Source organism: Ailuropoda melanoleuca, chromosome 5 (genome assembly GCF_002007445.2).
Source record: "Ailuropoda melanoleuca isolate Jingjing chromosome 5, ASM200744v2, whole genome shotgun sequence".
NCBI lineage: Eukaryota > Metazoa > Chordata > Mammalia > Carnivora > Ursidae > Ailuropoda > Ailuropoda melanoleuca.
This window is the reverse complement of record NC_048222.1, coordinates 80,927,871-80,946,413: the sequence shown is the minus strand read 5'-3', so window position 1 is coordinate 80,946,413 and position 18,543 is coordinate 80,927,871. Positions and strand designations below refer to the sequence as shown.

Genomic DNA, 18,543 nt, shown 5'->3' with positions numbered 1-18,543 from the left:
GACTTATACCACATCTTCTTCATCCATTCATCATTGATGGATGCTTATGATGTTTCCACATCTTGGCTATTGTAAATAATGCTGCAAGTAAACAAAAGGGTATATATATTTTTCAAATTAGTGTTTTCATTTCCTTCAAATAAATACCCACAAGTGGAATTGCTGAATTATACAGCAGTTCTATTTTTAGTTTTTTAGGGAACCTCCATACTGTTTTCCATAGTGGCTGCAACCAATTTACATTCCCACCAACAATGCTCGAGGATTTCCTTTTCTCCACATCCTCACCAACTCTTGTTATTTCTTATCCTTTTGATAACAGCCATTCTGATAGGTGTGAGATGATATCCCATTGTGGTTCTGATTTGCATTTCTCTGATAATTAGTGATGTTAAGCAACTTTTGATGTGTCTGTTGGCCATCTGTACATCTTCTTTGGAAAAACGTCTGTTCAAATCATCTGCCCATTTTTAATTCAGATTTTGTTGTTGTTATTGACTTTTATGAGCTTTTTATATACTTGGGTATTAAGACCTTATCAGATACATGACTTACAAATATCTTTTCCCATTCAGTAGGTTACCTTTTTATTTTGTTGATAGTTTCTTTCACTGTGCAGAAACCTTTTAGTTTGATGTAGTCCCATTTGTTTTTTGTTGCGTTTGTTACCATTGCTTTTGGAGTCAGATCCAAAAAAATATTGCCAAGAGTGATGTCAAGGAGCTTACTGCCTATGTTTTTTCTAGGAGTTATATGGTTTCTAGTCTTATATTCATGTTGTTAATCCATTTCAAGTTTATTTTTGTATATGATGTAAGACAGTTTCATTCTTTTGCATGTGGCTGTCCAGTTTTTCAATACCATTTATTGAAGAGACTAACCTTTCCACATCATATATTTTTGCCTTCTTTGCCATAAATTAATTAGCCGCACATACATTGGTTTATTTCTGGGCTCTCTATTCTGTTCCATTGATTTATATGTTTGTTTTTATGCCAATACTGTAGTGTTTTGCTTACGATAGCTTTGTAATATAGTTCAAAATCAGGGAGTGTGATGCCTTCACCTTTGTTCTTCTTTCTCAAGATTGGTTTGGCTATTTGGGATTTTTCCCTGGTTCCATACAAATTTTAGGATTGTTTGTTCTATTTCTGTATAAAATGCCATTGAGATTTTAATAGGGATTGCACTGAATCTGTAGATTTCTTTGGGTAATATGGATATTTCAATAAATCAATTCTTCTAATCCTTGAGTATGGAATATCTTTCCATTTATTTATGTCTTCTTCAATATCTTTTATCAATGTGTTGTAGTTTTCAGTGGATAGGTCTTCCACCTCCTTGGTTAAATTTATTCCTAGGTATTTTATTATTTTTGATGCAATTATAAGTTGAATTATTTTCTTAATTTCTCTTTCTGTTTATTGTTACCATATAAAATTATAACATATTTTTGCATATTGATTTTGTATCCTACAACTTTACTGAGTTCATTTATTAGTTCTAACTATTTTTGGTTTTGTTTTTGTTTTGGTGGAGTCTTTAGGTTTTCCATATATAAAAATCATGCTGTCCATAAATAGTATTCATTTTACTTCCTGGGTAGAAAGTTTGCAGCCATTATTTCTTCAAGTAAGTTTTCTGCCCCTTTCTCTTCTCCTTCTGGGACCCCTATAATGTGAATATTATTCCACTTGAAATTGTCTCATAGGTCCCTTAAGCTATCTTCATTTTTTAAAATTCCTTTTTCTTTTCTTCCTGCTCCGTTTGGGTAAGTTCCACTGCCCTGTCTCCCAGATCACTGATTCATCTAGTCTATTTCATCTAGTCTGCTGTTGAACCCTCTAGTGAATTTCATATCCAGTTATTATGTACTTCAGCTCTGTGACTTCTGTTTGGTACTGTCTGATATTTTCAATTTCTTTGTTGAAGTTCCTTCTGTTTTTACCCATTCTTCCCCTAAGTTTGGTTAACATTTTTATGACCACTACGTTAAATGCTTTATTAGGTATTTATTACTTTTCTCTGTTTCATTAAGGTCTTTTCCTGGGGTTTTATCCTGTTCTTTCTTTGGAACATACTCCTCTGTTTCCTTATTTTGCTCAACCCTCTGTTTCTGTGTGTTACATGAGACAGTTATCCCTCCAAGTCTTGAAGGGGTGGCCCTGTATGGGTGTCAAATCTTACCATTTAACCTTGCCCTAATTCTTGGTTGTTTCTTGAATGATCTCTCTGATTGTTTCAGACCTCTGGGACCCAGAACAGCAATCCCCTCTGGCCACCACAGCCCAGTACTCAATGGGCATCCCCTGTGTGGGCTGCACACACAAGCTAGTTTAGGGACTTACGGTGCTTGCCCACTGCATCCAGCAGGGCTGCAGAAGCAGCAGCAAGGAAGAAGGCCACTCTCCCCACCTCAGGTGTGGCCAAGGGAGCATAAAGGAGCAGAGCTATCAGAACAGTGCAGGGACACAGAGTGCTTACCCACCACCTCTGGTGGAGCCCAGGAGCAGCTCAGCAGGGAGGTGTAGCAGGTCGAGAGTGCTAAAATGGCACCCACCAGTGCCTCTGCCCCTTGAGTGAGTCCCAACAGGCTTTTGCCCCTCTGGCAGATACCTTAAGATTAGCAGATGAATCTCCTTTACACATGTTCTAGGCTCTTTTCAAACTGCAGCTTTTGAACTGGGTCCCCGGGTAAGTAAGTTGCATGCAATCCCGTTAAGAGCAGAACCTCCAATCCCTACAAACCTCTGGTTCTCCTAGATGTAAGCCCTACTAGGTTCCAAAGCCGGACTTTTTGGCAGCTCATCTCTCCAAGGCAGGTCCCAAGGTTTGGGGTGCCTCATGTGAGGCACAAGCCCCTTGCTCCTCAGGGAGGAGTTCCATATTTATGAAACCCCTCTCAATAGCAGGTCACTACACCAAAGGTGGGGTTTGGGGCAAGACTCGCTGCCTTTCCTATATATTTTGATGTGGCCTTTTGATCCTTTATTGTGGAGTAGCTGTTCAGCTAGTTCTCAGGACCCTTTAAGAGGGAATTCCTCCATATACAACTGTATATTTGGTGTGTCAATGCGAGGTGACTGCAAGATTTTCCTACACCACCATCTTGAACCACCTCTCATTTACTATGACTTCAACAAGATAAAAAGCTTCTGCACAGCAAAGGAAACAATCAACAAAACTAAATGACAACATTCAGAATGGGAGGAGATATTTGCAATGACATATCTGACAAAGGGTTAGTATCCAAAATCTATAAAGCACTTATCAAACTCAACACCCAAAAACAAATAATCCAGCTAAGAAGTAGGCAGAACACATGAATAGACATTTTTTCCAAAGAAGACATACAGATGGCTAACAGACATATGAAAAAATGCTCAACATCACCCATCATCAGGGAAATACAAATCAAAATTACAATGAGATATCACCTCACACTTGTCAGAATGGCTAAAATTAACACAGGAAACAATAGATGTGGGCAAGGGTACAGAGAAAGGGGAAGCCTCTTAAACTTTGGTGGGAATGCAAACTGGTGCAGCCACTCTGGAAAACAGTATGGAGGTTCCTCAAAAGGTTAAAAAACGACCTACCCTCTTACCCAGCAATTGCACTACTAGGTATTTACCCAAAGGATACAAAAATACTGATTTGAAGGGACACACGCACCCTGATATTTATAGCAGCAATATCAACAATAGCCAAATTACGAAAAGAGCCCAAAAGTCCATCAACTGATGAATGGATAAAGATGTTGTGGTATAAGTTCTCAGTGCCGATGTTAATGGTTTAAATGCTCCCATAAAACGCCACAGGGTTGCAGACTGGATAGAAAGACATGACCCATCCATTTGCTGTCTACAAGAGACTAATTTTGAACCCAAAGATGCATCCAGGCTTAGAGTAAGNTCAGACTTAGAGTAAGGGGATGGAGTACCATCTTCCACGCAAATGGACCTCAAAAGAAAGCTGGAGTAGCAATTCTCATATCAGATAGACTGGATTTTAAACTAGAGGCCATAGAGAGAGATACAGAAGGGCACTATATTATTCTTAAAGGAAGTATTCAACAAGTGGATATGACAATTATTAATATATATGCCCCCAACAGGGGAGCAAGATACACAAACCAACTCANAGGCCAATTAACTATGAAGAAATTGAGTCAGTGATAAACAACCTTCCAAATAATAAAACTCCAGGCCCAGACGGTTTTCCTGGGGAATTCTACCAAACATTCAAAGAAGAAATAATACCTATTCTCCTAAAGCTATTTCAAAAAATAGAAACAGAAGGAAAGCTACCAAACTCATTCTATGAGGCTAATATTACCTTGATCCCCAAACCAGGCAAAGACCCCCTCAAAAAGGAGAATTACAGACCGATTTCTCTAATGAATATGGATGCCAAAATCCTCAACAAGATCCTTGCTAATAGAATCCAACAGTACATTAAAAGGATTATCCATCATGACCAAGTGGGATTCATACCTGGGATGCAAGCATGGTTCAACACTCGCAAATCAATCAATGTGATACATCATATCAACAAGAAAAGACTCAAGAACCATATGATCCTCTCAATTGATGCAGAAAAAGCATTTGACAAAATACAGCATCCTTTCCTGATTAAAACCCTTCAGAGTGTAGGAATAGAGGGTACATTTCTCAATCTCATAAAAGCCATCTATGAAAAGCCTACTGCAAGCATTATTCTCAATGGGGAAAAGCTGGAAGCCTTTCCCTTAAGATCAGGAACACGACAAGGATGCCCACTCTCGCCACTATTATTCAACATAGTACTAGAAGTCCTTGCAACAGCAATCAGAAGACAAAAAGGGATCAAAGGTATCCAAATCGGCAAAGAAGAAGTCAAACTGTCTCTCTTTGCAGATGACATGATACTCTATATGGAAAACCCAAAGGAATCCACTCCCAAACTATTAGAAGTTATAGAACAATTCAGTAAGGTGGCAGGATACAAAATCAATGCCCAGAAATCAGTTGCATTTCTATACACGAATAACGAGACTGAAGAAAGAGAAATTAGGGAATCCATCCCATTTACAATAACACCAAAAACCATGCGTTACCTTGGAATTAACTTAACCAGAGACGTAAAGGACCTATATGCTAGAAACTATAGATCACTTTTGAAAGATATTGAGGAAGACATAAAAAGATGGAAAAATATTCCATGCTCATGGATTGGAAGAATTAACATAGTTAAAATGTCCATACTACCCAGAGCAATCTACACTTTCAATGCTATCCCGATCAAAATACCGAGGACATTTTTCAAAGAACTGGAACAAATAGTCCTTAAATTTGTATGGAACCAGAAAAGGCCCCGAATCTCCAAGGAACTGTTGAAAAGGAAAAACAAAGCTGGGGGCATCACAATGCCGGATTTCGAGCTGTACTACAAAGCTGTGATCACAAAGACAGCATGGTACTGGCACAAAAACAGACACATCGACCAATGGAACAGAATAGAGAACCCAGAAATGGACCCTCGGCTCTTTGGGCAACTAATCTTTGATAAAGCAGGAAAAAACATCCGGTGGAAAAAAGACAGTCTCTTCAATAAATGGTGCTGGGAAAATTGGACAGCTACATGCAAAAGAATGAAACTTGACCACTCTCTCACACCATACACAAAAATAAACTCCAAATGGATGAAAGACCTCAATGTGAGACAGGAATCCATCAAAATTCTAGAGGAGAACATAGGCAACAACTTCTATGACATCGGCCAGAGCAACCTTTTTCACGACACATCTCCAAAGGCAAGAGAAATAAAAGATAAAATGAACTTATGGGACTTTATCAGGATAAAGAGCTTCTGCACAGCCAAGGAAACAGTCAAAAAAACTAAGAGACAGCCCACGGAATGGGAGAATATATTTGCAAAGGACACCACAGATAAAGGACTGGTATCCAAGATCTACAAAGAACTTCTCAAACTCAATACACGAGAAACAAATAAACAAATCATAAAATGGGCAGAAGATATGAACAGACACTTTTCCAATGAAGACATACAAATGGCTAACAGACACATGAAAAAATGTTCAAAATCATTAGCCATCAGGGAAATTCAAATCAAAACCACACTGAGATACCACCTTACGCCAGTTAGAATGGCAAAGATAGACAAGGCAAGAAACAACAATTGTTGGAGAGGATGTGGAGAAAGGGGATCCCTCCTACATTGTTGGTGGGAATGCAAGTTGGTACAGCCACTCTGGAAAACAGTGTGGAGGTCCCTTAAAAAGTTAAAAATTGAACTACCCTATGACCCAGCCATTGCACTACTGGGTGTTTACCCCAAAGATACAGACGTAGTAAAGAGAAGGGCCATATGCACCCCAATGTTCATAGCTGCATTGTCCACAATAGCCAAATCATGGAAGGAGCCGAGATGCCCTTCAACAGATGACTGGATTAAGAAGCTGTGGTCCATATATACAATGGAATATTACTCAGCTATCAGAAAGAACGAATTCTCAACATTTGCTGCAACATGGACGGCACTGGAGGAGATAATGCTAAGTGAAATAAGTCAAGCAGAGAAAGACAATTATCATATGATTTCTCTCATCTATGGAACATAAGAACTAGGAAGATCGGTAGGGGAGGAAGGGGATAAAGAAAGGGGGGGTAATCAGAAGGGGGAATGAAACATGAGAGACTATGGACTATGAGAAACAAACTGAGGGCCTCAGAGGGGAGGGGGTGGGGGATTGGGATAGGCCAGTGCTGGGTAGTAAGGAGGGCACGTATTGCATGGTGCACTGGGTATTATACGCAACTAATGAAGCATCGAACTTTGCATCGGAATCCGGGGATGTACTGTATGGTGACTATCATAATATAATAAAAAATCATTAAAAAAAAAGATGTCGTGGTGTATATCTACAATGGAATATTACTTAGCCATCAAATAGAATGAAATCTTGCCATTTGCAACAACGTGGATGGAGCTAGAGTGTATTATGCTAAGTGAAATAAATCAATCAGAGAAAGACAAATACAATATGATTTCACTCATACATGCAATTTAAGAAAAAAAACAGATGAACACAGAGAGGAAAAAAAGAAAGGAAGGCAAACATAAAACAGACTCTTAACTATAGAGAACAAACTCAGGGTTGCTGGAGGGGAGGTAGGTGGAGGGATGGGTTAAATGGGTGATAGGTATTAAGGAGGGCACTCATTCTCTCTCTCAAATTAAAAAAAAAGTTCATATAGATATGAACTTCATATCTATATAGATATGATATGATATAGAAAGTTCATATCCATATAGATAGATAGATATGAACTGCTTTAATATGCCCTGTAAGTTTTGATGTGTAGTATTCTTTTTTTTTTTTAATTTTATTTATTCGACAGAGAGACAGAGCCAGAGAGCACAAGTAAGAGGGTGGGGGGACAGCAGAGGGAGAGGGAGAAGCAGGAGGGAGCCTGAAGTGGGGCCTGATCTCAGGCCTCTGGGATCATGACCTGAGCCAAAGATATATGCTTATCTGACTGAGCCACCTAGGTACCCTTGATGTATAGTATTCTAATTACTAGTCAGTTCACAATAATTTCTAGTTTCCTTTAGGAAATTAGAACTGCTTTTACTATGCCCTGTAAGTTTTGATGCCCTGTAGGAACTGCTCTAACTACAACTATAATTTTAAATGACCTAACCATTCCTATCTAAAATATGTGGAATTTTTCAAGTTTTCAAAAGCCAGACTACCTGAACTTTCACATCTCGCATATGCTTAACGGGATTATAAAATCGTAGTGGATATTATAAGGAGCTCAGGAGGACAGAATCTTCTCACTGGATAATGTGCTGCTGTTTTCAGTCATAGTGTATTGTGTTTTCTGTTGGCTGAAAACATATAACGATGTTTAACAATGTGGGACAGTGTACCATACAATGGAAAGAACACAAGGTGTGGAATTAAATAAGCCCTAAGGTTCAAATCCCAGCTCCTTCACATACAATAACTGGCTTGTACAAATCACTTCACCTCTCTGGGCCTATGTATTCATCTGTAAAATGGGGCTAAGACCCCCTACTCACAGGTTGGAATCAGACCCATTCAAGTGTCTAACACAATGCCCAGCCCAGAAAAAACACCCAGTAAGAGTCTTTCATTCAATTTGGAGGCACCAAACCCTTACAGAACTAGAAAGGCAGAGGAAAAATGTTAAATATGAGCTCTATAGTATTACATGAGAGAGGGATTTGAAAGTGCAAATAGCGCATTTGCAAATAGCAAAGATACTATGTACATGTATAATAATGTTATGCAAGGAAAAGTGCCACTGAAAGAACAATTAATAAAGAAAAATATCAGTTAAATGCTTTGTTTCATTTTTCTCTGTTTCTGAAATTCTTAAAAGAATGAAATCCCTTTCAGAATTCATAATGCCGGGTTTGGGTCGTTTTTGCATTTTATATGTGTGCAGCTGTTCCGCCACTATAAGTATGCACATCTGCTCATTAGCAATACAATATAATTCCCACTGTCTAATTATTTGCAGATGATAGATTCCTTGTACATGGTCTAAAAAAAGGATAGTCCTTCAAAAGTGGTGACTTATTTAAAAAAAAACTAACTTAGAAGGGTCAGCACAACGAAGTTCAGATATTAATTTGGCAAGTTCAAATATATGAACACCAGCACGTGATTGCCAACTTGATGAGAAACAGAAGGAAATAAGATTTTTTTCTCTCTCCAATCAGTGTTTCCCAGGAAACAGCGTGAGGGGGCTCACGTCTCCATCATACACCTGGAAAGAGGCTAGGAAGGAAACCTGCTGAAGTTGGAATGGACCAAGCCTGCCCCCAATTGTCGGAGGCTTCTTGCCTAAAGCAATGTTTCATGGCAAGAGCGCTGGGATATGCGGGGTGGGGAGATGTGGCCCAAGGGCACTGAATGGAAAAGAGTCCTTGGTCGTGGGTTGAGGGGGAGTCTTTAGCTCCAACCATCAGCCAAAGAGCCCCATTAATCCCCTACTCAGGACTCTGAAGGCTAAGGCAGCAGGATCAGGGTGTGTGGTCCTGGGGCCCCACGAAACCTAACACCACAGATAGTGTGGCCCACTGGGGAAAGTCAGACAAAGCTTTCTGAGGACAACTGGGGACTCATTGTGAGAGGGGAGGGTGGGTGGGACAGGGAAAGGGGTGTGGAGAAGTTGATTGAGGATAAAGGGTACGAACCAAACACAGGAAAAGATCAACGATATTCCGAACATGAGCTTGGGGAAGATGACAAAGAAAAAGTGGAGGGATACTAGGGTTCCAGAAGGAGCAAGTCAAACAAAAGTTGGTGACCTGGCTCTTACATAGTCAGGACAAGTCCGGTGGCTGTTATCTATGGCGTGCTTACTCTGCTCAGCACTGGCCCCACACAATAGACTACATTCCCTCATACATCCCAACACACATCCCAACACACATCCATTAGATGGGGAAATAGAGGTTTGGCAGATGGGGAAATAGAGGCTTTCATTCATGTGTTCTAGACAAAATATTTTATGGGAAGCTTACTTTCTAGACTGTTAGTAAACAAGTGAACAATCAAATCATTCCACCTTGTGGTAAGTGTTAGGGAGGCAAGAGTGCCGTGACAGAGAAACCTGGGAGTGAGGACTGGGGGTAGGGAGGCGGGGTGGGGAAGGCCTCTCTGAAGACACGCTGCTTTAAGCTGAAGGAAAGAAAGGAGCCAGTCACGCCTAGAGCTGCTGGCAGACTGGGCAGTAGCTACAGGCCCCTGGACAAGAAAGCACTCGTGTCTTCCAGGAACGGAGAGAAGGAGGGCACAGCAGCAGGCGTGCAGTGAAGTAGGGTGTGGGGTGGGGGAGACACGGGAGCGCAGGAGCTGAGGTGGCACAAGGGAGTGCCAATCAGTTAATCCCAGGCCGGGCTGGCCACTGTAAAGAGTCTGTATATTATCCCCCCCACCCCAAATGGGCAACCAGCAATGTGCTTTAAGCAGGAGAGGGACACACATCGTTATACGTCGTGATATGTTTTTAACGGGTCATTATGGAGACTGGATTGGGAAAGGGCAAGACAGGCCTATCAGGAGGCTACTGTAGCAGCCAGATGAGAAAGAATGATAGCTCGGATCCAGGCACTCAAGTGAAGATGGAGAGAGATGGGACTCAGCAAGGTGCCGCAACTTTCCCAGGTCACGCAGCTGGTTCACAGCAGACCCGGTTAAAGCCGTATCTCCTCTAACCCCAGGGTCCATACTCTTAACAGATTTGATTAAAGATGCTTTAATTAAGGAAATGTTTTAATTAAGATCTTCGGAAGAGTGACTGGGAGTTCATCACCAGCTTCTAGTGGAAGACTATTTTAGTAAGGATATAGGTTCAGCTATTGTCGAAAAGGGAAAAAAAAAAAAAAAGCCTAACTGAACCAAATAACAGTAGGTTAAAGAAGATAGTTTTTGCACTGAGTCCAGCCTGGGGTGGTAACTCTGGAACCTTCTAGCTTGTAGCTCCTCCATGATAAGCATGAGGCCCCCATCCCTGTGGTCCAAGCTGGCTGACCATTACCTCTACAGGCAACTTGTGGGAAGGGAGAAAGAGAAAGAGAACACTCCTTGCTCTAAGAGCACAGCACCCAGAAGTTGTACACCATCACCTGTACTCATGCCCTGGGAGTCAGAACTTTGACACATGGTCCACCAATCCAACCATGCAGCAGGCATTGCCTAGAGTCTGTAGAATGCATTATGCGTGTGAGCATTTCCATTTTCCAGAGGTATGTGATATTGTGGTGGTTAATAAAATAAGCATTCAATTTAAAGTATAATTAAATTCATAGTGGCATCTTAACATATTTGCTTTAAAAAGGTTACTAAGAACATGACTGTATCACATGGGGAATCCATAAAATCATTTGTGCTTAGAAGAGGTCCTCCTAGTTGGAAGTATGGGCCCCTCTGGTGCAGGGGAAAGAAAACAGCCTTGAGCTTTAGACGGAGCTGGGTCCAAACACTGCCATCAACATCAAGCAAGACTGCCAATCTTTTGGAACTTTATCTTTTCTCTTCTGTTAATAGGGTTACAATGAACCCCACTTTATAAGGTTGTGGTAAGGATTAAATGAAATTTTAAATTTAAAGCATCTATCCCTAAGACTGGCTCTTAGGAGTGCTTAAAAAACGTTGCTCTCCCTTCTCCCAGGGAGACTGGGGAGAATAAAACAGGTTGTAACAGAGAAGTCATACTTGTGGGACCAAGTGAGACAAAGCTGAAATCTCTCAACATTGTGCGTTTGTGTCCTTGTGTCTTGGTCCAAGGAACAGGCCTGTGCCCTGTATCCTGTACCCAGGAACAGGACTGAAATGGTGTAATTCACACCCAGAGGGTGTTAGGTGGAGGGATACAGATCACGCATGAGTGGCTGGGATCTGCTCTGGTTCTTTGGATGACTGTGTCAGTGGCACAGTTAAGGAGCCACCTGTCCATCAACCTTACAACCACCACCACCCATCCACCCACACCACCCCCCGCCCCCGCCAGCAGCCATTCCATCACAGAATGACAACATCAACATTCCAACTAACAGGAAGGACAAAAGAAACTTTGTGGATAGAAAAACCTATACTTTCATAGGTAGAGGGTAAATATTTTCCCACAAAAATCAAGGATATAAAAATAAATAAGCCCACTGAAACTGCACTGTTGTACTGAGAAGGACATAGCAACAATGTCTGGCACTTGCATGGTGCCTGACCATTGTCAAGTTATTTTCACATTATTTCATTTAATTCTTATGACAACCCATGACCTATGCAGTATAGACATCATTATCCCCTTTTGGCAGATGAGAAAACAGAGGCTCAGAAGTGTATTGGCCAAGATCACACAGTTAGGAAGGGGTGAGGTGATCCCAGAACCCAAATCTCCTATGTCTCAGGCTCTGCCATGTTGTCTGGAGACTGGGGAGTTTGGACCCTACATGGTCAGGAATGAGCACGCTCCAATCTATCCTTTGAAGCCTGGAGGAGTCACACTTGTCCCATGAGTACGACAGGACATATTAGCTTAAATGGTGGTATCTGAATATTTCTGCAAAATAGAGGTTTTGTAGTAATTGCTAAATTAAGAGAAAAAAGTATTCCAATTACTGGCCGAATCTATAATGACACTATTAGGTCTGTTACTTCACCTGAAGCTAATCCATTGAGTAGAACTCTCTCAGGACTCACTGCCTATTGGCTATGAAATAGCATAGTAGAGTATCTTTAAAATAGTATCTTTGAAAGCCTACACTTTCTGATAGCTCTCTTACCACCTTCGCTCCCTTCCAAATCACAGAATGGGGGAATTTCCTCCCTGCCATTGGGGCAGATACCATGAGAGCTGCTACAGTACCTTGAGGCAGTGAAGGACATGCAGGGTTTTCTCTGCCTAGTCTATGCCATGAAGATCTAATTGAACTGAAAGAGGACTTTAAGCTGAAATTCTTGCTGTTCCTACCACGGTAAATCCTGAACATTAGCAAGAGTCCCCACATTTCTTAACATCATTCTAAGATATTGCTTCTCTCACAAAATGAAGTGAATCATAACTAAAAAAAATTTAAGTGACCCCTTCAAATGTTTAATGACTCTATAAACAAAATACTTAAGTCTTTCAACATGCTTATTAAAATACATTTCTCTTGAGCCATATTCCTGTTGAGAATCATGTGTCTCCTGGGCAAATCTTCACATCAAAGGTCAATGACTTCTCAGTTTTACTCAGGTCTTGTCTTTTTGTTTATAAGTAACTCCGGCATAGGCAAGAGTATCCCTTATGCAGTTTTAAGACTCATTCTTCCTTCTGACAACAACCTCGAGTGGGCCATTGCTTCACAGGTGAGAGTATCCACCAAATCCAACGTGCTGCTGTCTTCTGAAATGTCCACTCTCTGAGTCAGATCAGTCCACCTTACATGCCTCTACTTCCTTCATCTGCTCCAATGGGTGGTTCTCTTTCCTGGGCCACTGAACACTAAGAAAAGTGACAAAAGTCACCATGTGACTTCAAGTAGAGAATTTAGAAGCTGTGTTCAGATGGCCAAGTTCAACTGCATCCCAGCTCTCTCCTGCTTCATGCCCATCCTTCAGGGAGTGGGCTTCAAATTCTTACCTCAGAAAAATTACATGTGACTACATGTTTTGGACCTTCAGGGTTCCCTGGGAATATTAAATTCATTGGCCCTGGAGTTCTTCTGAGTTTATGTTTTTTGCTTTTAAAGTTCCAGTGTTAACATATACTTGTCTTCATGATTTCAGGTTAATATGTTGGCCTCATATACATTTATATTTATCTGAATGCTCACTTGATCTTGGTATTGTGAGATTAAACTATTTTCTCCCTATAGAAATATAGGGAGATACTCTGCGCATTAGCAAGAGGCTGGATAGTGCTGCTTTTTACAGACTCCTCGGTGATTCAGCACCACCTAACACAGTGTCTGGCAAGCAGAGGAGACACAAGATAAGTGTCATTAATGACTGACTGTCTTTCATAGTAGTTTGGAAATATTGAGATGATCTGATATGTATTCAAGCCATACATCCCAAATCTCAAGCCCCAATTCTAAATTCTGAATTACCAAGGAACCCCCTAATCAAACCACCAAGAGGTCTTGAGGAAACAATCTTAGTGTCCTCCACTCCATGTCTGAGTCAGTGATAAAATTATTAACCAAATGGCTTTAGACCTGTGATTTATAGAGCCAAATGAACATGGCTAACTAATAAACACATATAATAATATGTATAATAATATGTGTAATATAATAAGCACAATGATTAAGCTGAAAGGGTGGATTAGCAAGGATTTTTGTTGTTGCAAGTAATAGAAATCCAACAAACTAGTTTAATCTAAAAAAGATGGAGGAGAAGGGTAGGTACCTAGTAGTTCTCATAACTGAGAGGACCTCAGTCTCCTGAAGATTCTCTCTTCCCACCCTTGTCTCTCAGTGTCTCTGCTCATCTTCCTCCCTTGCTTCTCCTGTGGACAAGCTCTTTCCACATACAAAGCACCTCCACCTGGTAGCCCCAGAAAAGGGAGAACACCTTTTTCCCTCACACCACAGTCCCAGGGAAGGACTAAATGGTCCTGCTTGGGTCACATGCCCATTCCTTGAATCAAACACTATTGCCAACAGGAAAAGATACTGTGATTGGCCAGACCTGGGTCATGTGATCACTCATTTCACCCTATTTCCAGAAGTGTCATGGGAAATCTTGGAATGAAGAAAAAGATTGTTACTATGGCCCATTACACTAAACTCTCCAACAGAAGTAATCCTAGTAACAATGTGGGAAGATCAGATATCCTGTGATTTAATATCTGTGAATGTATATACTGCATCAAGCACTATTCTAAGTAGAAACAGACATATGCAAGGGTAGAAAAAGTCTCCCTCCACAGAATAATTTGTCTAAAATATCAGCGTAAAAAATATGTCATTCAACAATCAAATCCTACTGTCTGTGAACCCCATCAGTAGCAATTTCATCTTTTGGCTTATAGAATTGAAGCTGAAGATTAACCAGATAACCTCTAAAGTCTCTTCCCGTCTGTGAGTCTATGAACCCTCCGTTAGAATCAAAATACCTCTGGAAGAATAGTATACCAATCTATTACTTTCTTGGACGGTGTTATGGACTGAACTGTATCTTCCCCCAATTTTTTTTTAAAGATTTTTTTATTTTATTTATTTATTCAACAGAGATAGAGACAGCCAGCAAGAGAGGGAACACAAGCAGGGGGAGTGGGAGAGGAAGAAGCGGCTCACAGTGGAGGAGGCCGATGTGGGGCTGATCCCATAACGCCGGGATCACGCCCTGAGCCGAANCCTCACAGTGGAGGAGGCCGATGTGGGGCTGATCCCATAACGCCGGGATCACGCCCTGAGCCGAAGGCAGACGCTTAACCGCTGTGCCACCCAGGTGCCCCTGTATCTTCCCCAAATTCTTATGTTGAAGCCCTAACCTTTAGTACCTGAGAATATAATCTTACTTGGAGATAGAGTCTTGAGAGATCAAAATTAAATTAGGTCATTTGGGTGGGCTCTAATCCAATCTGGCTGGTGTTTTTATAGGAAGAAGAGATTAGGACAAAGGTCCACGTGGAGGAAAGACACTGTGAACAGGACCTAGGGAGGACATGGACATCTACAAACCAAGGAGAGGCCTCAGAAAAATCCAACCATGCCAAGGCCTTCATCTTGGACTTCTAGCCTCTTGAACTGGGAGAAAATAAATTTCTGTTGTTAAACTGCCCAATCTGTGGTACTTTGTTATTAGCAAACAATACACACGATAAACCAAGAATTTCAAAGGTGACTGAGGCACACTGGAGACAAATTTGATACGTGGGATGGGGCAAAAAAGAGGTTCTTTAAAATTTCTTTTAAACAGTAGAACTCCCCCTAAGATTCAGGGGTCAGTACTAGTGATATCGTTAACTGAGGTGTGCTGGTAAAGATGTAATAAAGTAGATAAGAAGTTAAGAGAAGGAAGGAGAAAGAGTGCACAACAGACTTCACCCTTTTTGAAATTTTGCCAGGACTAGGCCTCAGGTGATCATATCAGGACATGACACGATGGTTGGCCAAGCCAAAGGGCACATACCCAAACTTGTGGGCCTGTGAGGAGCCTGTCTCCTACGTGACTTCAGGCTGGCATAGGCTCCTAATGCGTGTCTCCACTGAGAATTCTGAAGCTCTGAGCATCCCGCCCTGACCTTTGGCTTTGAGAGCCAAGCGCCTACTCCACCTGGATCAAGGGCTCACCAGCATGAGCTCTTGGCCGTCATCACTCTTATGTATAATGCTCACTGTCAGAGCTTCCTGCTGAGCCAACCCTAAGTTTGTTAGGCCTGCCTTTCACATATGAGAGGCCAGGTCCAATAGTTCAAACCAGGGTGACATCTGAACCCTTTTGATTATAGATAGTATTCTTACCCTACCAGTCCTCTACCTCCCCTGCCCCATACCTCATCGCTCCCCTGCTAGAAACTCATCCCCCCATGTCAAACCAGGAAAGCCTGCTCCTGGCCTCCTTTCTAGGCCTTCACCCACCCAGATGGATTTGCCTGGAACCTGTACCTGCATTACCCTGGCTCATTTATCATTTTGCTGCTCTTGCCTTAGCTCTGACCTTCACCCTCTAGCAAATCACCCAGACACTAGGTGGTACTTAGAATGAGAACTCAAGACCCACCGCCCTGTGCTGCTGGGGTCATATCAAAATTCCACCACAAAGCACAAAGCACATCGGGAAAAACACATCCCTTCTTCAGAAACAGCCAACACAGCATACCCACTACACAAAAACCTGACACCAAAGGGAAAATATTTTTGTTAAAGAGACTGATTGCTAACTGAACAGGGTTTGTGAAAATCACATCTATTATATAGGACTTTTCAGTTCATAAGCCTCATAATATCAGATCATCATATTGGCAAGGCAGTGCTTGTAAAGCTGTTAGGATGAAATCTGGAAATTGCTTCATTATTGAATATTACAAATGATATTTGCCAACAGGGAATTTCGCTTGTGTGTGCATTCAAATAAAATTTCTGGCCACCATTGTTTATAGCCCAAATATATTAATATTGTCATATAACAAATTCCAAAGAAGACAAATGAAATACTTAAATAACCCAAGCATTGTGGACCCACTGAATACTGCATTTTACCTTTACGTTCTTTTTTTTTTTATCAGCCACAGACATTTAAATAAAAAAAAAAAATCCTGATAACGTCAAAAGATGAGAATGGCTAAATTCAGGGAAATAAAGGAACCATAAATCAGGAAAACTTTGGAGCTGCTAGAAAGACACTTTAATTTTGTAGACAAAAGACTGCATTAAGGAGGAATAATGCAATAATCAAAGGTGAACGAATCTCTATTGTCTGGCGTCTTTCTCTGTGGGAATTTTCCCACCCCTGACAGCTGTAAAGGGGGGAGGAGCGCAGACTGTGGCTGCGCCTTTATTCTCTCCCCCGTTTGCTCCCCAGCCCCTCCTCTCCTCCGTCAATAAATGTCTGCAATCATATTCTTGAGCTCCTGTGTGATTTCAAGGTTCATCTCTTCCATGCAGCTCAAACACTAATTATCCCAGCTGTAATTAGTAAGATAATTAAATACTGGCTCACTCATCTACCTTGGGTCGGGTCATGATTCTCCCAGAAGACCTTGAGCAGTTCCTCAAAGCTGATGCTTTCTGGCTGGTACACCACTCGGACTACTTCTGCGTGGCCAGTTTTTCCTTGAAAGAAACAGAACATACAACCCAAATTTACTGACAACACCAATTTACGACAAGTGATCTGTTTCCAAAGAAGCACGAGACAAGGGCTAACATTCTTCCCTCTGAAGGAAGAGTGGGAGCCTAACTGTACGTCAGCTAACGATTTCGTAGCAAGTCTGTTGCTGGTTCTGTCTCCATAAAAGCATACAGTTGTCCTCTGGCAAAGCTTCCTGAGGATGATGACTTCTCAGCATTGTGCTCTAATTTTTTTCTTTAATTTCATGAGAAAACAAACGCGGGTTTTCTTTCTTTCTTTCTTTCTTTCTTTCTTTCTTTCTCTCTTTTTCTTTTCTTTTTCTTTTTTTATCTCACCCTCCTGAAACCTACTTATGGATCCAATCTGACATAGTGCTCAAGGTTTGGAACTCGGCGAGGGGAATGAGCCAATTTATTTTTATCATCACTCCACGCTATATGCAGTAAGCGCAGCTGCACTCCAGGGTGACATGGTCCCAGATCAAGAAACCTGTAACAAACAGGCTTATATCTCGTCCACATCAGATCAATTCGTTAACGGAGGGGCATATTCGCTGTGCCGATAACACCGAGGCAAGGGTCGGGTTCACGTACCCAGCAGGGTGGCAAGTGTTTTCCCAGCCTAATCGTCTCTGTGGTAAACAACGACCGCAGTGAAGGTCTCCTGTTAGCGTGCCCGTTCTCAGAGGTGGTCCCCGGGTTCCACAGATCAGAGAAGTGGGTGTCTGTAGTAGTCCCTGTGTCTATAGAATTCATGCCCTTCCTTATCTTACAGTGTTAGAATGTAGTAAAGAATAGAACACTCCATCCATATCATCTCTCTGTTTAAATTTGTTTTCCATCTCTTTCCGGTCACCTTATGTGCAGTAAAGAATTTAGCTTCGCCCAAAGAGATATCTGGCCTTTCCTTGCCCTGGCCTCTGGAAGGTAATCTACGTCACACCTGATAGGAATGTCCTTTAAGGTGGGGCCGGTCACAGCAACAGTCTTGGGGTGGGAGCTGGCCCCTTGGAATCTTAACGTCAGGATGGCCACACCCAACAGTGTTAGGGTCAGAACTGGCCACGCCAGACAGACCAACCGTGTGCTGGGACTGGGGGCTTTGGGTAACGCAGAATCAGCTGACCTGAGTTCAACCATGTGGGCAATCATCGATCATGCCTCTGTAATGAAGTCCCAACAATAACTCCGAACATCAAAGCACGGGGAGCTTCCTGG

General features: G+C 41.6%; 1 protein-coding gene across 4 annotated transcripts in view; it reads right to left on the bottom strand.

The window, feature by feature from the left end:
- Nucleotides 1-18,543, bottom strand: part of MSRA (methionine sulfoxide reductase A) — a 426,011-nt gene that overhangs the window by 129,015 nt on the left and 278,453 nt on the right. For 3 of the 4 annotated variants that reach the window (XM_002918865.4, XM_011224521.3, XM_034661360.1), the window contains one exon: nt 17,203-17,307. The exons of the other annotated variant lie outside the window; for it this stretch is intronic. In XM_002918865.4, coding sequence (XP_002918911.1) covers nt 17,203-17,307 — 105 coding nt within the window. The remainder of the gene's footprint in view (nt 1-17,202; nt 17,308-18,543) is intronic. 4 annotated transcript variants of the gene reach the window in all.